Here is a 25,799-nt window from a genome sequence, read left to right on the forward strand (position 1 = left end):
GCGAGCGACCACAGAGCGCTGTTGCGGATGCCGGGATCGCTGTCCTCCTTAAAGGCCTGCAAAAGGCTCTTGCCGGCGCGGAGTAACGCTTGTCTGAGTTGTCTCTGCGGGTCCATGGCTGAGGTTGACCGGTTCAATGGTTTTTCTTAGCCCCTGGGGCTGGGGTGAAGACGTACTTGGTTAATGAGATTGAATGATTGATCCGCCGATCCTGGCCATCTTCTCCTTCCTCTCACGACGCCCTCTGGCGGCTCTGGCGATCTCTGTGTGCCCTCTTTTCTGTATCAGTACATGTAACATGCAGAAGTGTCTATGTGATAGTAACGATACAGGACAGGAGGCATGCAAAACAGTTTGTGTAGCGTGATCGGTCTAATATAGCAAGGAGAATAAAGCCAGTTTGCCTATACCATTGTGCTCGATTCCCAAATATTGTTGATACGAGAAACACTCGGGGATCTACTGGCTAGCACCACGGTTGGTGGGTTTGAGTTCGAATTCTCACACTGCCATATTACTTGGTTGGCTACTTCCTCCTAGCCAGCCCATTCATTCATTTATCCATTTCAATAAAATAAAATATTGTTGATACTGTCGTGTGGTAGTAATGTATTCCCTCTTATCCGAATTTGTTGACGCAGCTACTTCACAAAAACTTCCTACCTCCCTCCGACTGTCGCGTCAAGTTTTTCGGATAGGAGGGATCAGAGTACATGACATATAGATGTTAGATACATGATTCTACCATTTTTGTTATTTCTTCCGTTCAGAAATAAGTGAGTTGGATTTGTATAGATTTTTATAAAAATCTCAGGACAGAGGGAGTACTTTTTTAGGAAAAATACTTGTATTTAGTAAGCTGTACTATTAAGGTCAAGTATATACCACTGCTAGCAGATAAGCAGCTGTTGGAAGCCGTCCACTTCATAGGATATGCAGTCTGTTAGTCTCTCCGTCCCATATTAAGTGACTTTCTATTACATGTATCTAAACGTCTTTTAAGCATAGATACATCCATATTTAGACTAATTTGAGTCACTTAATATGGGACAGAGAGAGTATATGTTTTTCTTTGCATAGTGTAAACTTCAGGACTTATTTGAACCAATGATACCTCTTTGTGACATTTTTTTTTACCGATCGAAGGGCGATTTTTTTTTAATATGGGTGTAATCAGTTTTACCTTGTTGTTTATGCACATCTCTATGCTTCTGTAAAAATGATTAATTAAGATGGTCACCAAACAAGCTGGTGCCGACTGAGATCATGTCAAAATGTTCAAGTAATTCCTTCTATACTAATTGGGTAATAAAAGATTAATCCTTTGATTGGGTTTCTTATGTGTTTGCAGCAGGATAGAGTTTTCAGTGTTCCTTGAAAAAAAATTGAGGGGCAAAGATGCCATATATTAATAATTATAAAAGTAACTGTACAAGAAAGAAAAAAAGACTAATCATCTAAAGTTGGCTAGCCATGCCCCAAATTCAGAGTATTTCTTTCTCTTAGCCCTGTGCCAAACAAGATTAAGTTCCTCAATGAAACCTTTCTGCATCGGTAGATTAAGTTCCTTCAACTTTGATTTGCAATGGAACCTGCTGACATGGTTAGGGTGAGGGGAATCTTCTTTCCTTATTACGACTCCTGTGCTTAGATAAAACACGACGTTTGAGTTTGGACATAGCCAATTGCTACTTACGGTGCTAGGCCTTCTCAAGCAATGGAAGGCAGACTTGAATGCCAATCAGACATCGCCAGAAGCTTAGATAATATCACTAGTTTCTCTTTTTTATCACTTAATAAATAGTCTTATTTGTCCCTGAGTACGTACTCACCTCACTAAACTTAGGAAGAACTAATTCAAGTAGAATTACAAATAGCGAGAAGTGGATGAAAAAGGGATCGAGCCTAGCTCGAAAACTGCTGCTCTCCTTCCCTCTTTCTTGCTTCCACTTTAATGGTGAATTTCTCGGTGAGAGCCCCAATATGCAATACGTGGTAGGTAGGATGGCAATGTCACGTATTGATCGGGACAAGTTCAGTTTGCCAGAGATAAAGGGATCACCTAGCTGATCACATCACTGTATTGGATAAATGGCTGATCACATCACTGATCGGGCAAGTTCAGTTTCCATTGGCTGTATCCAAAACTTGAGGGCTCACAACAAAGCTACTGCTCCCTCGGTCACATATTAAGTGACTCAAATTTGTCTAAATATGAACGTATGTATATACTAAAATACGTCTAGATACATATAATAAAAAGTCACTTAGAGCCTGTTTGGGAGGGCTTCACTTCACAGTTTCAGCAGTGGAGCAGGTGAAGTTGTCCCAAACACTCTAGACTTCACGTGTTAGCTGAAGTGAAACCATATACCTTTCTAGTTCATTTTACTGGAACCAAGAAAAAGATGCTTCACCTGCTCCACTTCACCTAAAGTTGGAATAATTTACCCACCAATGCCATTAGTGAACCGAACCGTTATCTTCTATCCCATGAGCCCCAGGCCCGACTCCTCGTCTGCCTCCAATCGCCATCGACAGGCGACAGAAACAGAGACGGGCGGAGGCCATGGCGGCTCATCTGCAGCCCTAGCAGAGCCGGTCGCGCTCCATCTCCGGTGCTCCCGCCGGGATCCTTCTCCGGCAATCCCGCCCTCGTTCTCCCGCGATCCCGCCCTCGAGCCCGCCCTCCAAGTGATTCGCCGCCGCCAAGGGGATTCGCCGCCACGGAAGAGGTAACAACTTCGCCGTCCCCCTCCAAAAGCACCTAGTCGCCGTTCCCACTTCTAGGTCCCCTGACCGGAGCTATTCCCTTTTTTTTTGTGACAAAGAGAGGCCGCGTCCTCTCCGATTTCCATTAACAGAAACCGAATGTGCTAATTCTGCAGGGCATTGCCGCCTCTGAACCAAGGTCTTCTTCTCTCTTATTCCTCTTCTCCATCAATTTATTTGTTTCTCTCATCCTCTCATTTATCTTACCAAATTGTTCATATATCATAAATTGAAATATGTTACCAAATTGTTGTATGACCAGATTTATGTTCATATATCAGAAATAGAAATATGTTACTCCCTCCGGCCGGAATTTCTTGTCGAAATTAGATGTACCTAGACGCATTTTACACATTAATACATCCATATTTGGGCAAATTTGAGACAAGTAATACCGATCGGAGGGAGTACCAAATTGTTGTATGCCCAGATTGGTAATACACACACATATATTATATATGTTCATTTTTTTACCCATTATGTACGGAGGGAGTACAAGGGAAGGCATATGCGCCATCTCATGGTGTCATAGGAAATGGAGCTGCAAAAGAATTTGGAACAAAGGGAGTAGTTGCTAAAAACTGAGAGGACAGAAGCTACACTGTCGAGTTGAGAGAAATTTCATTTTGTAGCGCTACATAGCTGGGCATGTCAGCTATTAAGATAAGTTGGATAGCTATAAGACATGGAAGCTACAATTATTTTGGCATGTTGGTTCTTGGCAGAAGTAACTCTGAATGTTACCTTTTTATCCCTGAAAAAAATGTTAACTCTGAACGCCATTTCCAAATGTGCACTGTTGCCTTTGAATCTCTGACTATATGCACTGTATTACGGTATATACTTAAAAAAAGGTAAAGTTGCATTCTTATTCACATGTACCGATCCTGATAGTGTACCCTCTTAATAACATACACAACATTTAATATCAGAAGATACACTGCATGGTATACAGAACATTTAATATCTGAAGATACACTGCATGGTGTGCTACTGAAGGCCATTTGATTCAACTATTCTATAATTGCAATTCATAGTCAATTAGACAAACATATACACCTTCAAGCCTTGCTGGCACAGCACAATACGCACATTCTTACATCGTCACAAAATAACTAACTGACACAGTACAGTTCACCAAAGTCCTGCATGAAATGGAGGAATTATACATGAATCTGTATCTCAGATCTATGCATCTTAAAATTAATCATGTTAACTTCAACAACTGCACAACATATGGAGCTCCTGTTGATTAAATCAGAAATACGGAGTACCATACTAGCTAGATAGCCCTGCTGACAATTGAATTGCAAGGAAACAAACTCAAGGTAAAACGTAAGGTAGTTAGGTACAGATAGAATAGAACAGACTTTCCAAGGGTCACATATTGCATTAATGATATGAAACATTGTCATAGCTAATTTTGTCTGCAATGCTGTTACTCCACCAGCATCCAGCCAAAAAATACTTAATTCAACAAAAATTTGACCAGCACAATACCAATCAATGAAAGCATGCCACGGCTTGCTTGAGAAAACACATAAAAGGCAGGTATTTAGCCCTGCCAAGACTGACAAAAGAAAGTCTGGTTACAAGTAGTCTTCGACAAGCTAGAGGCACGGTGCTACTGATTAAGTTCAACACTTACAGAGGTTCCTGATAATTGACCTGGCCAAAAGGGTCAGGACACGACAAATCAGTTGCCAGCCAGTGGCTGAACCCTGGATCTCCCCCTTCACTGAATGGGCTCCTGCAGAGTTTAACTTTGCAAACTTTACTGATCCATTTTGAACTGACCAGGGGCCTCAGTTTGGGGGACACATCATCCCCGGAAGAGAAACATTCACTGGCCACCATAATAACCATCTTCTCCAGCACCTGAGCTCTCTCGGCGATGAACTTGAGGAAAGCAACCTCGCTTCTCGACCCTCGGAACTCATAGAAAAACACCTTCTTCATGGTCTGCAGGACACATTTGATTGGACCGCCCTCCTGCCAGAACTTGAAATTGACCTTGCCAGTGGTCTCAACATGTTTATGGGACTGCGAAGGAAATCAATCCATAAACAGATAGTTGAGGTAGGTACGAGAACACGTGATTCAGCAGCAGTTATATATCTGATTCTTTTTCTTTGACGGAAAAGACAGGTGTTCTGTCATTGCATTAAGAAGGGGGAATTGTTTACAGAATTACAAAAAATAAAAATTCTAAGCTGCCAAGGAGCAGCTCAGCTGTACAAAAATCTATCTATCTCCCAAAAGCATTCTCGAACTGAGCCACATCTTCTCTGATCATGGAAACCAGAACCTGCGTTGATTTGCTTTTTCCTTCGAAAATTCTTCTATTGCGTTCTTTCCAAATGTTCCAAACAACGTAGCAGGCAAGAGTTATTTCTTTCTTTGCCTCATTGTCTCGCTGTTGTGCTTGTCTTATCCTGAACCACCATTTCTTGACTGTTGCTGCTGCCGCCGCCTCTGAGATTCTTGTGCTGTTTGTGCCAATGAGCTGCCAGACTTCTTTGGCAAAAATGCAGTCAACAATCAAGTGTTTCGCCGATTCGATTCTCTGATCACAGAGGGAGCAAGCATCCTGATGAGGCCAGCCCCTAAAGTCAATCTATCTGCCGTCCACAGCCGGTTCCGGAGCAACAGCCAGAAGAAGAACCTTATTTTTCCTTCAACTCTAGCTCTCCATACCTCCTCCAGATGAGGTTGAGGAATTCTGGTTATGAATTGGTCCTCATACGCAGATTTTGCAGAGTATACCAGGTCCTTCGACATATTCCATGAGATAGAATCCGGCAAATTTGTGAGGTGAACAGCCTGCAATTTGTCCCATAATTTGACAAAAGCCTCGATTAGATCTTCAGTGTTTATTCTCTGCAGCCCCATCATCCATTTTCCTCTCTCCATTGCCTGACTAACAGTGAGGTTCTTTCTTCTGGCAAGCTTGAACAGACCGGGCGCAAATTCTCCAGGAGCCTCCCCATCCAGCCATCGATCCGTCCAGAATTTTGCCTTTTTACCATTGCCAATTTTGATCGAACAGCATGCCCGGAACAAAGCCATATCAGACTGATCGCAAGGGATGGTTGTGCCTTTCCAAGGTCGATCAGCCGGCATCCATTCAAACCAGGGCCATCTAAGACGCAGTGCTCTACTAAAGCAGTCCAGGTTTTTTATTCCCAGGCCACCATATTTCTTTGGTGCACATATTGTTTGCCAATTAACCAAACATTTGCCCCCGTGTGCTTCGTCATCTCCACTCCACAGGAAATTCCGTTGAAGCTTGTCGATCCTTTTAACTGTCCATTTGCTAGCAGAGAAGGAGGTGAGAAAATAAGTCGCTGAAGATGTGATCACCGAGTTAATGAGAACAAGCCTGCCAGCTCTTGAAAGCAACCGGCCTTTCCAATTCTTGAGCCTGCTTGCGATCTTATCAATCAAAGGTTGAACTTCAATTCTCTTTGGTTTCCTGAATCCCAAGGGGAGCCCAAGATATCTGCAAGGGAGGCTTCCCCTAACTCCAGCAAAATCATGTAAGATGTCATCCATGTCCAGATTTTCACAACTCACCGCATAAGCCGCACACTTGTCAAAATTAATTCGAAGGCCTGAGATTTGCCCAAAAACATCAAGCAGTAGATGAACCGCATAGATTTCACTCTTAACCGGGTTAATAAAGAGGGTAGCATCGTCCGCATATAAGCTGGTTCTCATTCTCGCTGACCTGTTGGTGAGAGCTGAAAGAATATTTGCTTCAGTTGCCTTCTCTAAAAAACGGTGCAACGGCTCCATAGCCAAGATGAACAACATGGGGGACAGAGGGTCCCCCTGTCTTAGTCCCCTGCGACGAGGGAAAGGTGTCCCAGGTATGCCGTTCAATAAAACTCTGGATGAAGAAGAGGCAAGCAGCAAGGAAATCAGATTTCTCCATCTCTGCCCAAAACCAAACTGGTTAAGAATTTCTAGGATGTAGCCCCAGTTAACCGACTCAAACGCCTTAGCAATGTCAAGTTTCAGAAAAACAAGAGGATTCTTCTTCGACTGAGCTTATTTGATAACAGCCTGGACATACATGAAATTATCTTGGATGCATCTCCCTTTGATGAAGGCACTCTGCGTTGGGGAAATTAAATTACTAAGCTCCGGTGCGAGCCTTGTTGCTAGCATCTTGCAAAGAATCTTTGACACGCTGTGCATCAGGCTAACAGGTCTGAAATCGTTTGCGGTCATGGCATTGTCCTTCTTAGGAAGCAACACAATGTGGGCAGTGTTCAATAGCTTCCAATGCCAGGCTCTGAGATCATGGAACTGATTGCAGGCAAGGAGCAGATCATCCTTAATAATCACCCAACATTTCTTGAAAAATGCTCCCGTGAAGCCATCCGGCCTAGGCGCCTTCTCGGCGTGAAGATCTTTCACCGCCCTCTCTAGCTCATCAGCAATGAAAGGGACCTCCAGATGTTGAAGGTCAGTAGCACCCAATCCTAAAGCTTGCCAATTGAAAGATATGGTCCTAGGACTATTAGTTCCAAGCAAGCCCTTGAAATGGTCAAGCAAAATCTGCGCCTTGGATTTGTGATCAGACACCTGCCCCGACTGTCCCTGTAAGACCGGGATGTGATTCTTCCGTCTCCGGCCATTAGCCCGGAGATGAAACAGCCTTGTGTTCGCATCTCCCTCTCTTATCAACGATAACCTGGAACGTTGCCGCCATTTGATTCTATCAATTGCCGCGAGCCCTAACAATTTGGATTTTAGAAGTTTTCTGAACCCTCTCTCAGCTGTATTCAGTTCCCTTTCTTCTTGAGCCGGATCCAGCTGAAAAATAATTTCGGTGGCAATTTCTTCAGAGAGCTTGCTCTTTCTTTTTAATTCGTTGTGCCATTTTATTAGGGCACGCGCAGATCTGGAACGCTTTATATGCAACCTTCGAATAGCATCTCTAGAGATGACATTTTTGCTCCAGGCTGCTTTTACGATATCCTCGAACCCCGGCACCCCAATCCAGAATTGCTCAAATCTGAATCCCTTAAAATGTTGTGTTTGCATTTTCTTGAGAATGAGAGGATAGTGATCTGAGACCGTTGTAGACGCTGGCCTGAGTTGATATTGAGGGAATGAGAGTTTCCAATCTTTAGTCACCAGAATTCGGTCGATCTTGGTATGCACAGTGTTCTGCTTTTCACTTGACCAAGTAAACTTCCTACCAACTAAAGGAATTTCCAGTAACTCGAGATCATCGATTACACTCCGAAAACGTCCCATCATTCTTAGGTTCACATTGGTACTGCTTTTCTCATCCACCCGGCGGGTAAGCCATCTGGACTAAACAACGGTCTGAATTTGTCAAAGCTCTTGCAAGAAAAGAATCTTTTCTCCTTCTTCATGTGGTCCGTAAACCCCCAATATCGACCAGTCTTCATTATTGGATTTGTCCCTAATTGTTCCGGTGATCGAGTAAGAGCCAACCGCATTCGGCTCATTGGTGATGTCGAAGTCGCTCTTGCAAGCCAGCAGAATGCCTCCTTTAGTTCCATCAGCAGGCAGAAAAATGAAGCTATCACCAAAGCTTCCCCCCAGGATTTCACGCACCAGGGAAGATTTAACATGGATGAGCTTGGTTTCTTGTAAGCACACAACATTGCAACGAAACTCCTGGACAGCTTTTTGGACAGCCCTTCTTTTAGCTGGGTTGTTTAGACCCCTTACATTCCATGATAGGATGGCTAGATCCATAAAAACCAAATGGGAACTCGAGTAATGTCCGCCTCCCACCGTCTCAACATACGGACCCGATTCCCAATTCAGCAAGCTGAACAACATATTGGGCATACCATCTCATAGGGCACTGGCACTTCCTAACAAGACACTGAACAATCTGGACACTGAATTCTCCTAACAGGATACTGAACAAAATAACAAGCTCCTTCACAGACACAGAGGACAGACAACATGACATGTTGTGATACATTGGATAACCTTTGGCACACCGACGAAGCAACCAAGAGAGGTCCGGTCATGCCGCCGCCAGCGGCTCCGCCGCCGCAAGGGCAGGGTTAGTCATCCTTGAAACCACAGATGCGCCAGCTGGGTGGGCGGAGCCGACCAGCTCGGTGACAGCATCAATGAAGCTCAGAGGCAGCGGCTTGGAGAAGAGTTGCCGAAATTTGGCGAGCTCGGCGGCCCCCGGGGTCTCGTCGTTGGTGACGATCCCCCCTTTCTTCAGCAGGACGAGGCGTGCCTTTTCGAAGGAGGAAAGGCCGCTCGTCGACTTCGCCGCCAAGCGGCCGCTCTGTCGCACCTCCGACCCAGATCTGTCTCTTTGTGGAGTTCTATATTCCTTCTCAATCTCCGGCGACGGTGGAGGAAGAATGGCAGGGCGGACAGGGGAAGTTAGACCTGCAACAAAAGAAGTCAATGTCTCATCCTGATCGTCCTCATTTACAGTGCGCGTTGGATCCATCTTTTCTGTCTCCACAGGTATGTGATTCTCAACATGGGCCCAGGAGAGAAGCAAGCCGTCGGTCTCTGTAGCTGCTTTTGTGACTACCAATCCAAGTCCGAGGCCCATTCGGCAATTGGATCCGTGGGCCCCAAAGGCTCAGCCACCAGTGGTCCCATGAACTGACCAGTACCAGCAAATGGGTCAACATTACAAATCGCCTTCCCTGGCTGCTGATGGGCTTGGCCCAAACCTTGGTCGAAGGTGTCCAGCCCCAGGAAATCAGTGACCCCTCCCAATTTCTCGTTGTCCTCTGTCATCTTCCTTGTCGTCATGTTGTTGTCTCCCTCTTCGATCATAGAAACAGATCCGGCGCCTTCAATGCATAGATCTTCAGCCCCACCTTTATTGCCTTGTCCCATCAGCAGCATCTCTTCTATCATAGGGTCAGGCACCATCTCCAGCTCCTCCGAGCCCGCTTGGTTATCAAGGAAAAGGAATTCTGAACCGCCGGCAGGATGGAAAGAAGCTCTGGGAACTTCCTTATGAGCAGTCAAACCTGAGCCATTTTCAAACTCCTGTAGCGTGGAGCCCTCCTTTTCTGCCTGTGGTGTACCTCCTCCAGTTTCCTGTCTCACGTGCATCCCCGACAGCTCCTCCTCTGTCAGCGAAGCATGAGTGCCAGCTTGTCTGTTCCTGCCACCTCCGCCAAAGAACTGCAAAAATTCCGTACGTCCACAATCTCCATTGCTGGAATGCATGTCTGGCCCTTGGTCCCAACCTGAAGACCATCGGGAATGATCATCAGAGCTGCTGCTTCCACCCCCTCCTCCATCAGGATCTCGCCGTCCCGGAAACCTCAGCCTCGAGTGCACAGGGACCCGCGGTGGTGGCGGCGGAAAAATTCCATCCTCGGAGTGAAGGTACCACCGGTAGTACCATTTCTTCGGCCTATGGCTATGAACACTGGAGTTGCGGGAGCCGGAGTAGTCGTGGACACAGTCCAGGTGAAGCAACACATCAAAACTGAGCAAGTTCAGCGGGGCTGTTCTTGGAGACGCGTCCTCGAAGATCCCAATCTGAGGGATTCTCATTCCCGGGGAGCTTCTTTCCTCAAGCTCTTCAAGCTTGAGCTTGCCTTTTTTTGGTCCTGTTTGGTTTGGCTTTTTATTGGCTTTCTCAGCTTTTAAGCCAACAACCCAACCAAATGGGTGGCTTTCCCACAGGCTTTCTCAAAGCACGGTTCCTTTTTTGCACTGGGAAGGCAAAGCACATCCTGAGGTGCTTTTGTGGCTTTGAACAAATCCCACGCCCTTATACCCCTGCCAGTTTAAACGAAATTATGAGAAAACTGCCACTCCTTATAAACACAACCATCTCCTCCCGAACCAGCCATCTCCTCCATTCCCCTCCACTCGAACAGAGGAGTGGCAGTCGGATAGGGTTCTGGCCGAGCGGGGAGCCCCATCTCCCACCTCGTTGCCGGCCGCCGGAGGGAGACGCACCGCCGGCCGCCTCCAACCTCTAGCGCCTCCTCTCGGGCCACCCCCTCCCTAGCTGCCTCCTTCTCCCACCTTGTTGCTGCCGCCGGAGGGAGACGCACCGCCGGCCGCCTCCAACCTCCAGCGCCTCCTCCCGGCCCGCCCCCTCCCTGGCCGCCTCCTTCTCCCACCTTGTTGTTGCCGCCGGAGGGAGACGCACCGCCGGCCGTCGGAGGGAGACGAACCGTCGGCCGCCTCCAACCTCCAGCGCCTCCTCCCGGACCGCCCCCTCCCAGGCCGCCTCCTCTCGGCCCTCATCCGCCTAGTCTGATGTCAACGGTAAGAACCCTTGTGCTTGTATGTTGCTTCCATGCATGATGCTTTTGCATATGCTGCTGCCTGCTACCATGTGTTTATTTCTGCCACACTCCAAAATGCCATGTACTGTTGTAGTTAATGTATGGACATTGTATTGGATGCAATAGATGGAGAAGGCAAATTGGAATGCAGAATACACTAGAATTTTTTGTGAGATATGCAAAGAGGAGACAGAAGCAAACAATAGACCATTGGGATGTTTGGATAGAAAAGGTTACAAGAACCTTGAGGAGAAGTTTTTTAAACAATCTGGTCAGAAGCTGGTGAAGAAGCAACTAAAAAATAAATGGGATTTACTAAAGAAAGAGTACACTGAGTTCATGGTGTTGAAAAATGCTGCATCTGGACTTGGGTGGAATGATGCGATGTCTACAATTGTAGCTGATGATGACCGGTGGAATAATCATCTTCAAGTGGTGATGTTTTCTTATTTGTTTAAAATAATTTTACTCGACCTGTATATGCTTGTGTGCTTAATTTTGTTGTACTAATCAGAAATATCCAAAGCATGCAAAGTGGAGGACAAGGGGGCCAGCCAACTTGAAGGAGATGGATGTCATGTTTGACAAGGCTCATGTGACAGGGGCAACAACCTCTATCCCTGGAGAGTTGTCAAGAAGCGATGAAGATGTGCAAGTGACCACAAAGAAAGGAAAAAGGTTGGGTAAGCGCCAGGACAAGTCCACTTTATTAGAAGACACAACAAAGGAGGATAGAAACCCATTTCTGCGTGAGTACAAGAAAACCATGGGTAATATAAATTCAAGGATATCAAGTGTTGAGGAATCATCCAGCTCTGTCTGTGACAATTCCCCTAGCATGGCTGAGGTCCTTAAGTTGATGGTAGAGTGTGGAGCTGCTGAAGGGACTCCATTATTTCACACGGCAACCAAAATTGTCATGAAACCTGAGTACCTTGAGTTATTCATGCTGATTCAAACCAAGGAGGGCAGGTTAAATTGGCTAGAAAGAGAGCATGCAGACATGACCAAAACCTTATATCCTTTTCACTGATGTGTATTGTTGTTTGAGGTGTATTAGCTGAGCACTGTTGTTTGAGTTGTATTAGTTGAGCACTGTTGTTTGAGTCTGTAAGACTTCTATTTTGTCATCTGTTTTCATGCTGCCATGTATGTGTTGACATGGATGCATGTGTAAGTGCTCATGTATGCCTCTAGTACTTGTTGCCATGTTTGGCGTGTATTTGAAGACCCTTTTAGAAGTATTGTTTGTTGTACTGGATGTATTTGAAGACCCTTTTGAAAGTATTGTTTGTTGTACTTGATGTATTTAATTAATTTTGTTGTCTTTTATGTAGACGAATCAAATTGTTTTGCAACCTGATAAGGCTGCAAAGAGAAGGAAGTTGCTTCAGGAGTATGCAACTTTGGCATATGAAGTTTCTATGATGGGAGAAATTGGTTACAAGTACAGTTATATTTACCTCAACAAAGCACCTTATAGGGTTCCTCAACAATCAGGATATGAATGGGTCATGGAATGTCTTGGTCATAAAAAGAGCTGCTACAAGATATTTAGGATGAATCCTGATGTCTTGCATTCATTGCATAATCTGCTAGTGTGTGATTGTGGATTGGAATCAACCAGAGACATGACTTCCATAGAATCACTGGCTATTTTTTTGTGGATTGTTGGGGCTCCACAAACATTCTCGCAAGCTGAAAATCGGTTTGCAAGATCAACCGAGACGATCCATAGGAAGTTCAAGCAAGTGCTGTCATGTTTGTGCAAGTTAGCATACAATAACATAAGTCCTACAGATTATGCTTTCACTACTCCACATGCAAAAATTAAGGATCCTCGATTATGGCCTCATTTCGATGGTGCCATCGGCGCAATAGATGGCTCACATATTCTAGTCATTGTTCCAGCATCAGAGTGTGTGAACCACATCTGTCGACATGGGTACACATCTCAAAATGTAATGGCAATTTGTGATTTCGATATGAGGTTTACATTTATTGTTGTTGGCTGGTCGGGCTCCGCGCATGACACAAGGATTTTGAATCATAGCTTGGTGGAGCATGCTCACAGATTTCCCGTACCTCTTGAAGGTATTACTATTACCCCCATGTTCTCTAAAGTGCAGCATACATGTTTGTCTTAATTAATTTGCTTGTAGGAAAATACTACCTTGTAGATTCTTTTTATACTTGTGTCATGCGCATTCTTCATCTAAAGGAAAGTACAGCATACATCTTTTTATAATTAATGTTCTCTAAAGTGCAGCATACATCCTTTTATACTTGTAGGAAAGTACTACCTTGTAGATTCCGGCTATCCAAATAGGAAAGGATATCTTGCTCCATACAAAGGCCAAACATATCACCTACCAGAATTTCGTCGTGGACAACCACCCACAGGGAAGTACGAGATATACAATCATGCACATTCTTCACTTCGCAATGTGATAGAGCGCTCCTTTGGTGTTCTCAAGGAAAAGTGGCGTATTTTGAAGGCTATCCCGCATTACAGTCCTCGTAGGCAGAAGAAAAGATGAGAACTATATGACAGGGGAGGTTGCAGGTTCCATACCATTGCAGGGGGATACGGTCTCATCCTCACTTGATGGGTTCAACATGAACACCTTTCGCGATGCAATTGCAAACTCTATAATGAGTGCGAGAGAAGTATAGTTTTATTTGTTAAATGTAGGAAATGTCTCAACAAGTGATGTCCTTTTGTGAATGTCTAATTACTGGACATGTAATGACTATGTGCGATGATGTCCTTTTGTGAGTGTCTAATTATTGGACATCTAATGACCTTGTACGGACAACTAATGTGTATGATGCCTTTTGTTAGTTCCGTCACTTTTGTATAAGTTATCAATCATTTTGTTCAATGCAACACTATTTATTGGTTACGAGTCAATTTTTATCTAGGTGGAAAATAATGTCAGGTATATTTTCATCCTACCAGAATAATTAATGCCACATACATTCTCACTTCTTCACCAAAAATTATTTTCAACGGTATTATCAGAAAATTAGCACATATTATCAGGATCTCGCTTCCTAAGGGTATTCCAGACATTTTACTCCACAGCCACAACTGCACAGCTAGTTTGCCAAACAGCTTTACAGCTTTTTCACAGCAGAAAACCCACGGCTGCTTTTTCACAGCAGACAGTCCACATCTGCTTTTAGATAAGCCACGGCCCAACCAAACAGGGCCTTTGCCAGCATGTTGACGTCTTCCATCCACACCCACAGCTTCATGCAGGCAGTTTCTTCAGGGGAATTGCAACTGTCATCTATTCCTTCAATGAGCATTGATCTGTCGAAGAGCTGCGCCACCGACAGAATGTCCCATGCATGTTTCGGCACACCATCAAGGCACACCCTCACCCTGTACAGTAGCTTGGCCGCGGAGGCACGTCGAAACCTCGTCCATGGCGAGAGCATGAACGACACATTGCCCAGCATCAATGCACCCGACACAGACAAAGCTTCATTTCTGGAACGTACCTCGGAGAAGAGCACAAGAAACTCGCGAGGGGCCAACATAGATACCTTCAGCGAGTCAGCATCCACCTGGAAATGGTTGGCGAAACCCTGTGCGATGTCGCTAAGCTCCATGGCCGGCTGGAACCCGACGACGACGGCGACCACCCCCCGGCTGCTGTAGAGGCGCTCAGCGCAAGCCATAGACGCGGAGCGGGGAGCCGCCGCCAGCACCAACTCCCTCCTGAGGGACGCGTCACTCCCCGGCGCTTCCATGGACGGTGTCGGAGAAGCACGAGTTCGCGCCGGAGCAGCAACCACTGGAGCTGACGTGCGGCAAGCCGGAGCAGGACAGGACGGCGCCGGAGTAGAAACCGCCCAAGTTACCGCACGAGCGGCCGAAGGTGGTGGAGCCCGCGCAGCGAAGCCTTCCGCCAGAGCAGCCCAAGGAGCCGACGATCTCGATGAAGACGGGGCCGGCGGCAACCGTGAGGATCCTCCTCGACACCTCCTGGCCTTGTGACCAAAACCACCGCAGAGCAGACACGTCGCGGCATTGCGGCAGTCAGCGATGCGGTGAGTTGAAGAGAGGCAATTGAAACAACGTCCCCATGCCTTCCTTAAGAGCAGCTCCTTAAACCGGGAGTTAATGCTTCTCCCGTTGCCATTGGCCGCAGCTCTGGAGTTATTGCTCTTCCCTCCACCCACCGTCTGCCAACCCTCGCCATCAATTCCCTCCTCCCCTGTTTGGTCGTTGTCGCCGCCTGCGGGGCGCGGTTGAATGACCGACGAGCAAAAGGGCGGAGAAATGACAGACATCAAGCGCGGACGAGGACGAGCCCCTCCATCAACCTGCCGGGCAGGATGGGCTTCCGGGGACAGGCCCTCCATTAACGCCTCCCTGAACGAACCAGCGCCCCTCGAGCCCCCTGTCGCAGCGTTACTGAGCGGTCCTGCCATCAAGCGGATGGAAGGAGCAGAGATGCGCAGAAGAGTTGGAAAGCAGGCGCCGCCGCCGCCGAGGTGGCGGCGAAGGTTCGGAGCGGAGCGGTGGGTTAGCGATCTTTAGAACTTCTCACGGCTCAGTTTCATGAACAATGTAGATATATAGCTAGTAGCAATAGGAAATAGCCAATGCAGCAAGTATGAATCTAACCAAATGCACCTGGACATGGAGCGTCTCGAGGTTTGGAAAACATCTGAGGTAGCCAGGCACCTTCTTGAGAGCATTGCGGACTCCAAATTTTACCCGTATGGCCAATATCTTGATAGAAGGGACAATGTTCTCCCTGGTCCCAGCCTGCGATGCACCCAAAGTTTAACTAATTGAAAATTAAAATCATTAATTGACAGAAGTACACGTGCAAATTAAGATGTACTTGTGCTGCAGCCTGCAACGTACCACGATGACAGTGTTGCTAATCTCTATCTCATCATCTCCTGGCTCAAGGTATCCCAGCAGGCGCAGCTTGGGTGCATGTCCAATCTTGATCCTTGAGCGGCCCTTCTTGCACAAAATACTACTAACGTGGTGCTTGCCAACAGCATTCCACTGCAAGAGCCTCTCCAGATTAGGGGTATCCATCACGTGGATCTCCTCCAAGCGGGTAAGGCCCAGCTGGACGCACCGCAGGCTGTGGCTGACGAGGCGGAGGCGTGCGGGTTCTCCGCTCTGGCCTCCGACGACGGTGAGGATCTCCAGGACGGGGCTTCTTTCAAGCATGAAGGCGAGATCACGGTCTGACATGACACTGAAGGAGAGGAGGAGCTCCCGGAGGTTGAGGAAGGTGGCGGCGCGCGGGACGGCGGCAGTGTCCGGGAGCCTCCAGATGCCAAGGCAGAGGCGGGTGAGAGAGGCGGAGCTGAATAGCGTGGCAGGGAGGCACAGGTCCACCGGCCACGGGCTGTTGACAAAGATGAGTTCTTGGACGCCCTTGGCGGCGAGGAGGACGAGCCAGCGCTCCAGCTCGTTCCGATGCTCGTCCATTTTGCTGCAGGAGAGGTGGACGCAGCGGAAGGGCCCCAGGTGCGCCGCGAGGACGCGGGAAACGGTGGAGGTGATGTTCCACTCGCCACTGTCCGGAAGCAAGTGATCGTCGACGAGGGTGAGGGGCGCCGAGAGCCAGAGGGGGCGCCAGCGCGAGGCGAGAGCGGCCGTGCGCGCGGCGTCCTTGGCGGGGAGGCGGGATACGATGTTGTGGAGGACCACGTCGGGGAGGCGGCTGATGCGGTCGACGCCGTCGGGGACCCAGGACGCGCCGGAGAGAGCGAGAGGGGCGGCGGGGGAGACGAGCGGCTTTGGGACGTGGTCATGCAGGTCGTAGTGAGACAGGCTGCCGCCGAGGTCCACCGTCTGGGCATCCACTCCGCTGCTCGCCATGAGGGCCTGGGGCCTGTCAGGGTGGGTGGGGGGGGGGGGGGGGGGGGGGAGGCGACGATGAGGGTTTTGGTTTGGAGTGGGGAGTGGAGGCTGTGTCGGTGTGGGCCAAATTTCGGATGCAGGTTTGCCCGCGGGCCCGTGAAACCGTCCAACTTTGAAGTCTTGAACACCAACCAGTGCTTGACGCTCTTGCTTTGGCCAAGGAAACTCTACATTGCATCAGCTGCTCTTATAGTGCAATTCTGCGAGAGATTGCCGTCCGAAGCAGGGAGTTTCAGGATGTTATTTTCATGCATGAAGGGAGGGCTTCTAATGGTGATTGCATAGCTTAGTGAAGAGTGTTTTGTCTTTAACACATGGTAGCTTCCTCTGATTGTCTAGGCCTTGGAATGATACTTCTGTACCCTTGATTATTAATCAATAAAGCCATGAGTTCGTTAAAAAAAAAACACTAGTGCTTGACTCCTCTCAAAAAAAAAAACAGGTGAAAAACGGTGAGTCGAATATGTTCATTGCCTCCCGCGTTCTCAACATTAGTTTTTCTCAGGTCCAACCATCTAAGGAGTATTATTTTAGTTTGAAGTTGTCATAGGAAACGCATAAGGTAAAAACATTTACTCCCTCCAATCCATAATAATTTACTCCCTCCAATCCATAATACTAAGTGTCTTGTATCTAGTACTTCCTCCATTTCAATAAGGTTGGCGTATTTTGTTTCATTAAGACAAGTCTTTGACCGATGAAAACTATATTGATATTTGTTTTTTCATACATGAAATTTATAACAATGGATTCGTCTTTAAAAATTCCTGCTAATGATCATGGTTTCGTATCATATAACTTACATATTCATAGAGTAATTCTTGGTCAAATGCTTGTCTTAACGAAACAAAATACACCAACCTTTATGAAAATGAGGGAGTACAACTTTATTCAAGACACTTATTATGGATCTAAGGGAGTATTGTTCAGCAAAAATCTAAAAACTTTCATTCCTAACCTTTAGATATTAAATAAATGGATTAGGTGAAAGATGGAAAAGTCTAAGGAGGTTTTCATAAAATACGTTGGTTTCCACTTCTCATATCATCCATTTATTTTAGATCAAATGGTTAGGATTGAGGTTTCACTGAACCGAGGTTTTCACTTAATACATCGCCTTTGTTATATTTCAAAATAATTAACTTGAATTGTTCTCATGTATAGTATTTTAGTTCAACAAGAGTTGTAAAAGATGAATATCAAATGTGGGATCCACGACCTCGTCATGCTTGCCATCGACCACGCTGCCAACACCGAGTCCAAGATCGACAACCTCGCCCCCGGGGAAGAAGAAGCTGCAAAGTCCTCATTGTCCTTTGCCATCAAAGCGGAGCGCACGCAGTTCAACCACTGCGTGGAGCAGTATCGCTGACCTGCTCCGTGACGCATTGGACAACCTGCATACCAAGATCTACGAACTAACCACGTACTCGACTCGAGTATACCTGTCATGGCCTAGCTGAGGGCCCATGAGTGAGCCTATTACGATTTCAGGAGTCCATATGTCCAATCTTGCGACTCAAGAGAAAGAAGCTTCATCCTAGTATGTCTTTACAATGTAATCGAGTTGGACTCCACCCGAGACCCAAGGTCACCGAATCTCGCATAGAAGCGGCCTAGACGCATTCGTCAGATCCCATCTAAGCATACGCCTCGACGGCACCCTTGTTATTGACTCATCAATACAAAACCAAACAAGTAGGACATAGGGGTGTTACCTTCCGAGTGTCCCGAACCTGGTTAAATCTTTGACTCCCCTTGCTTGTATGCCGACGGGTTCGACAACATACACACGTAGCTTTCCTAGATAAAGGTCCATCGATATGGACATTGTTGATGTCGCACCAGTGGTCCACGGGGTTCCACTGATGCTGGACGTGTGGGTCGCAGCGGTCAAGATCCCGCGAGGTCGCTTCCGGCAAGACCATCACATTGGAGGTTCAGAGTTTCAACACCATTGACAATGTCAAGGCCAAGATTCAGAGTAGGGAGGATACCCTCCTACAACGGCATCCCGGGAAGCGTCGTCTCGGAAAGGTCAAGACATGCTACCCCCCAACGTCCCTGGCACGAGTACTGGAGCGCCTCCCGGCAGCCCGCGCCCGGGCTTATAGGTGGGGTCAGTGGAATAGTGGAGACAAGGCATTAAATGCTCTGACAGAGGCTATAGCGGCGGGTCTAGTCTTACACAGTAAGGCTACGGCGGTTACCCTATGAGTCATTTTATTCACTGTGAGCAGTGGTCTAGGCATTGCATGAAGCCCGGCATGGATCAACAGTGAAGCACTGCTCGTTACATTGACACACGTTTAGCTAATGAATATCAACTGCCCTCCAACATTTTAACTTTATACCACCTTTGTTTCTTTTTTCTTACATGCTTATTTTTCTACAAGAACATGATGTTTCACGATCTACCTGATGGTAATAAATAGGACCAAGCAAACAAATTTACGTAATTCTGGTAAGTGTATACATGCATGAGAATGCATCCTGCCTTTGATTTGTGCTTATGCTTGCATATTTCTGCCAATTGTAGCCTGTTTGCATAGCAATTGCTAGTAAATATAACACTTCTAAAAATTTATGTCAAGCAATATTTTACTCCATTCCAAAACACAACTCATATAAATTTTTTTCATTTGTTTCACAATACACCTCATTTTTCTCTTGAAACCCGCACCCGGCTAATAACTACTCACATCCATTTACTATTAATCCAATATGAGTGGTGAGACATTAGAAATGAGAGCTGTCTTGATCCTAATGCACAAATCTATATGAGTTGTGTTTTGAAACGGAAGAAGTACTATAAAGTGTGTGTTTCTTCGTTTTGGCTATCCTAATAACAACGTTCTTTGTTCTGGCCCTCCATATGAGTGTTTTCTGGCTCCGCCTCTGAAAGCAAAGGAATACTTCTGTTAGCTTTTCATATACATAGCAGTTTCTTTCGACGTATTTCCGCAGCAACGCACAGGTTATCCACTAGTTAAGTTATACGCTTAACTCCCAAATCCTGCTTAAAAAAAAAGCTTAACTCCCAAATCCCAATACGCAAATGTGCTCTTCCCTAAAGAAATGTGCTCTTCCGCGGATGCTCGTACGGTGTAGGCACCGATGACAACAGGTGTGCATTTTCAGGGCAGTCCCAGTGCTCCACCGTGAACCATATCTAAATTGGACACGTCAGATTTTTTGCTTAGGTGGAGTACTAATTAAGAGGGAAAAGAAGAAAACGGTATCTTGTTTAAGATACAGTCTCTCGTGGTTTGTAACGGATGCAAAGTAATTAATGCGCCAATCACGTACGCACCTCTCTCCTCGTTTACTGCTGGGGAAAGAAAAGTCAATAATTACCGGGCCCATTACATGATACGCTGCACTGTACACCTTGTATCTTCTTTTCTCCAGGTTGGCCTCCATTTCATAAAGGTTGACGTACTTTGTTTCGTTAAGACAAAAATTTGACCAAAACTTACACTATTAATATGTACATATATGATACAAAATCATGATTATTAGAAAGAACTTTTAAAGACGAATCTATTGATATAAATTTCATGTATGTAAAAACACATATTAATAAAGTTATCATTGATCAAAGTCTTATCTTGCCGAAACAACCTTTATGAAACGGAGAATTTTTACAAACTGACGTGGTCAGGTTTAAGATACGCTAAAATCGTTTCGCACTGTGACCGCCCTCACACGCTTTGCAACCGGACTAGAATAAAGACTGACTCTACTCCACATTCCAATTGCAGACAGCAAACAGCCCCCACCCCGCACCCTTGGAATCATATCGCTAGCTAATATTGACAGCTCGCATCTCATTCCATGCTGCATACTACCGACTGCATGTAGTACAAATTTGACATCCCAGATCCCGACGGCACAAGTGCACGTGCTACACGCATTACTAGTTGACAGGCAGTCTCAAGACAAAACTTGATAAATTAATCAACCCAGAACTCTGAAGATGGACAACGTCGGCGATGTAAGGTGTTTAAATACGGCTAGTACAGAACTAGATAAATTAATCAACCCAGTTACATATAGTAAGACTGGAATGAATGGTAAGCAAAGCATAACAGTTGGCCTAGTGTTTAAGCCACAGTGCTTTCTGCATATGCCTAACAAAAGACTGGAAGCACTCCAACCAAAAATTCTTCACCTTAAACTGGCCAAACACTCCATGAATGTCTGGCAGTTGGAACTTCATAGAGAAAATGTTGAAGTAGCAGGCTTACCATGGCAACATTAAGGGCCTGCAATACCTATCTCTCTCTCTCTCTTTTTCTTTTTGAGTGAAAACTGCAATACTTATCTCAGACCTATGCATGACACAATCATGCTAACTTCAACAAATGCGGAACATAATGGAGCTGCAGTTGATTAAATCTAGAAAACCATACTAGATAGCCCTGCTGAGTGTTGACAACAGACTTGCAGGGTAAAAATGGTAAAGATATATATTCCAGCAGACCTTCCAAGGCACATAATTAAGGAAATCGATCGGTACAAATGATACCAAACATTTAAATAGGCAACACGTGGAGGTGTTTTAATACTGCTAGTAAAAGAACAAAGACAGCTAGATAAACTAATGAAATCAGCTACATAAAGTAAGGCTGGAATAAGTAATTAAGTAATCCCACACTTCTTTCATTATTTGTTTAAGACAAGACATGCATGGCGCAAATCATAAGATCATACCAACACAGGGGGAAAGAAAACCAAACTAAAAGTAGAAGCCAACCCTAGCCAAACTAACAGCAAACAAAACTAAGCTAAAACAGGAACAATGAAGACGGGAAAAAAAGAGGGCAAAACTGGGCACCTTGATGTCTAGGTGCCCGAACTGTTGGGATGCCTAGCATTCTAAGACGAGACTGGAAAGGAAACATATACACAAGCAATAATTCTTCACCTAGAAACTCAACAGGTGTGCCATGCATTACATGTCAACATTAAGGCCCTGCAGTATGAAATGGAGAAAATCCACAGGAACTTCAGAGGAGCTGCATCTAGGACCTAATGCATGGCAAATTAATCATGCTAAATTCAACAACTGCACACCATAATGGAGTTAGAGTTGATTAATCAGAAAAGCCATGCTGACAATTGACTTGCAAGGTAGTAAAACATACTATAAGGTAACGATAGAGCAGACATTCCAATGAACATAAGCAAATGGGTACAAATAATATGGAATATCGTCTTCGATAATTTAAAAATCTAATTATGATAGTCCCACCAGCATCCAGCACATAAGATTTAATTAGCACAAAAGTTGTGATGTAATATCAACTTGCTAGAGAATGCAGATATTTAGCTGCTTCCATGTCTGACAGCAGAAAGCCTAGGTGGCTAGGTAGCTGCAAGTCTTCTACAAGCTAGAGACGCATGGTGCTACTAAGCTTCAAGACTTACAGAGATTCTTGATAGTAAATTAGGTCAAAAGGGTCAGCAATCGAAAACTCAGATGCTAGTCGGTGGCTGAAAACTGGAACTCCCCCCTCTTTGCGTGGGCTCTTGAAGAGTTGAAGTTTACAAGCTTTACTGTTCCATTTTGCACTGGTCAGAGGCTTCAGTTTGGCATTCACATCACCCCCTGAAGAGAAACATTCACTGGCCACCACAACCACCATCTTCTCCAGCACCCGACCTCTCTCGGCGATGAACTTGAGGAAAGCAACCTCACTTCTCAACCCCCGAAACTCATAGAAAAACACCTTCTTCATTGCCTGCAGTACACATTTAATTGGACCCCCCTCCTCCCAGAATTTGAGATTGACCTTGCCAGTGGGCTCAGCATTTTTCTTGGACTGCAAATGAAATCAATGCATACAGTTTAGGTAGCTATGAGGACAGATCATGCTGCCGCAATTAAGTACTCCCTCCGATCCATAAAAAGTGTCGTCCACTTAGTACAAAATGGGCGACACTTTTTATGGATCGGAGGGAGTACCTAATTAGTAAGATGCGTCCTTTTGGCATGACCGTCGCAACATCACACAGCACTGGCACAAACAAGAATGGACTTTTTAGCCATCTCCTTTGGAAAAAAAGAATCATCAATCAGAGATGCTCTCAATTAACGGAGAAGCCTGGCTAATGGACATGGCAGCAGAGGCTCTGTGTAAGGATCACCTGCCACAGCTAGCACTGCTCGTTTCTCTCATCAACCAGGTCACCTAACTTATGAGCAGGATGAAGTAACTTGGCACCTCACTGCCTCCAGTCACTCTGCAGGATAAGTGAATATGCTACGGTTCATTGGGGCGGCTTAAACAAATTTTACTGGCCTGCTCTGCAAAAACAGGGCGACAATCAAATGCAAATTTTTCATCTAGAGACGCCTACTTCAGTGTATACTAACCGCAGACAGCGCTCTGGCAATGGCAACTACTTCTGCCCCCTCTGCACGTGGAACCTTGAGAGTGGAGACGGACAGCAAACTATTTGCCAAGTGGCATGGGCAAAGAACATTTGGAAATGCCTAGCTGTAACTTGCAGTACTAGAGGGTTTAGTTTGGAGCCCTACAGTTAACAAAAAATACTGGTTCGCAAGACTGATCAATGCTGGATCCAGCCAAGAAAGACGTGGCCAGCGTTCTATACCGATTCTAGCATGTTGGGAGATTTGAAAAGAACAAACAAGAGGATCTTCAACAAGAAAGAGATGACCAGCTCGACATTCATCACATTAATTAAGGAGGAAGCACACGTTTATTAGCAGGAGCACCGACCCTATGGAAGCACTATCAGGAGGAGCCTCTTTGGTCTGGGCTCATTTGGAGTTTTGGACACAATTTTATTTAGCAGGCCGGGCAGACATAGGCACGTGCCTTTTTCTTCTCCTCCACCCAAACATTATGTTTCTAAAGCAATTCTCCCCTAATCAATGAGTATGGCAGTTCTCCTACTGTTATTCAAAAACGAAAAAATTAATCTGATTCAGAGTTTCTGCCATGCTACAGACTGTATATAGCTACCAGTGATGCAAAATGCCCAATGCAGAAAGTTTACAGGGGGAGTTACGTTAACCAATTTTACCTTTTGTCTATAAAAAATAGGCCAAATTTACCTGGACATGGAGGGTCTCAAGGTTTGGAAAGCATCTGAGGGAGCAAGGCATCTTCTTGATAGCATTGCGGACGCCGAATTGCACCTCGTAGGCCAAGGTCTTGACACTAGGGACAATGTTCTCCTTGGTCCCAGCCTGCAATGCACCCAAAGAGAACCTAATTGAGATCGTTAATGGACACATGTACACATGCAAATTAGGATCTAGTGTGTTGCATACGTACCACGATGACTGTGTTGCTAATCTCCATCTCATTATCTCCTGGGTCAAGGTATCCCAGCAGGCCCAGGTTGGGTGCATGGCCAATCTTGATCCTGGAGCGGCGCTTCCTGCCAGTACTGCTGTGCTGGCCCAAAGTTGTCCACTGAAAGAGCCTCTCCAGACGAGGAGCATCCACCACGTCGATGTCCTCCAAGTGGGAATAGCTCAGCTGAACGCACCTCAGGCTGTGGCTGACGAGGCGGAGGCGCACTCCGCTCTGGCTTCCCATGATGGTGAGGATCTCCAGGACGGGGCTTCTTTCAAGCATGAAGGCGAGATCGCGGTCCTCCATGACAGTGAAGCAGAGGCCGAGCTCCCGGAGGTTTGGGAAGGCAGCGCGGCGTGGGACGGCGCCGGTGTCCGGGAGCCTCCAGACGCCGAGGTAGAGACGGGTGAGAGAGGCGCAACTGAAAAGCGTGGTTGGAAGGCGCAGGTCCATCGGCCACGGGCGATTGACGAAGATGAGCTCTTGGACACCCTTGGCGGCGAGGACGTCGAGCCAGCGCGCCATCTCGCCCCGGTGCTCATCCATGGTGCTGCAGGTGAGGTGGACGCAGCGGAAGGGGCCCGGATGTGACGCGAGGGCGCGGGTCACGGCGGCAGTGACCTCGCGTGGCGAGGGGGCGCCGATGACGAGCGGCCCTCTCGCGCCGCCGTCTGGAAGGAAGTGGGCGTCGACGACGGCGAGAGGCGCCGAGTGCCAGAGTGAGCGCCAGCGCGAGGCGAGAGCGGCAGTGCGCGCGGCCTCCTTGGCGGGGAGGCGGGAGACGATGTTGGCGAGGGCGGCGTCGGGGAGGGTGCTGATGCGGTCGACGCCGTCGGGGGCAGAGGAAGGGCCGGAGAGAGGGAGAGGAGCGGCGGGGGAGACGGGCGGCTTGGGGATGTAGTCGTACACGAGGTAGAGAAGCATGTTGAAGCCGAGGTCGAGCGTCCCGCGATCCATGCCGCCTCGCTCCATGGTGGCCTGCATATCGCTCATGCTGATGCCGATTAATGGTTGGGGCGGGTCCATGGCCGCCGGTGGAGGGGAGAAAAGGGGGCGACGGCGAGGGTTTTGGTTTGGCATTCGGGGAATTGGGGAGTGGAGGCGGTGCTATTTGTAGGCAGGTGACTGATGTTGGTAGGGTTCGGCATGCAATAGTTGTTGGGCCAAATGTCGGAAGCAGTTGCTCGGCGGGGGCCCGTGTGCCTTCAACTGTCTGCAAGCAAGCGGGCACACAGGGGCTAGCAAGCTTGGGTAAGGTCTCCGTTCGTTAATCTGGGATCGTTAACGATCTGAGACTGAGACCATTGTTCCGTTCGGTTGTTCGCGAGCGCTTCTTAAGCTCGTTAAGATAAATAAATGGCATGCTGATCAATTTTTTTTTGCATGGCCTGTTTGCTTGGGATAAATTTTGACAGCAAACAAGATATATCCGAAACTGAACAGGGTTAATAAGATTGGAAATAACACAATAAAAGAGAAATAACGACACAAATC

General features: G+C 46.6%; 2 protein-coding genes across 2 annotated transcripts; both read right to left on the reverse strand.

The window, feature by feature from the left end:
* Positions 1-3,762: 3,762 nt before the first annotated feature.
* LOC100828885 (putative F-box/FBD/LRR-repeat protein At5g44950) lies at positions 3,763-16,930 on the reverse strand. The gene is made up of 5 exons (XM_010235144.2): positions 15,949-16,930; positions 15,712-15,846; positions 4,570-4,815; positions 3,904-3,917; positions 3,763-3,790 (listed from the first exon to the last, which is right to left on the reverse strand). The coding sequence occupies exons 1-5, from the start codon at positions 16,924-16,926 to the stop codon at positions 3,763-3,765; spliced, it is 1,401 nt and encodes a 466-aa protein (XP_010233446.2). The 5' UTR covers positions 16,927-16,930.
* Positions 16,931-22,172: 5,242 nt separating this feature from the next.
* On the reverse strand, positions 22,173-25,403 carry LOC100829183 (F-box/FBD/LRR-repeat protein At1g13570). The gene is made up of 3 exons (XM_010233686.3): positions 24,282-25,403; positions 24,059-24,193; positions 22,173-22,796 (listed from the first exon to the last, which is right to left on the reverse strand). The coding sequence occupies exons 1-3, from the start codon at positions 25,383-25,385 to the stop codon at positions 22,398-22,400; spliced, it is 1,638 nt and encodes a 545-aa protein (XP_010231988.2). The 5' UTR covers positions 25,386-25,403; the 3' UTR covers positions 22,173-22,397.
* Between the last annotated feature and the right edge of the window lie 396 nt (positions 25,404-25,799).

This window comes from Brachypodium distachyon, chromosome 2 (assembly GCF_000005505.3).
Source record: "Brachypodium distachyon strain Bd21 chromosome 2, Brachypodium_distachyon_v3.0, whole genome shotgun sequence".
Taxonomy (NCBI): Eukaryota; Viridiplantae; Streptophyta; class Magnoliopsida; order Poales; family Poaceae; genus Brachypodium; species Brachypodium distachyon.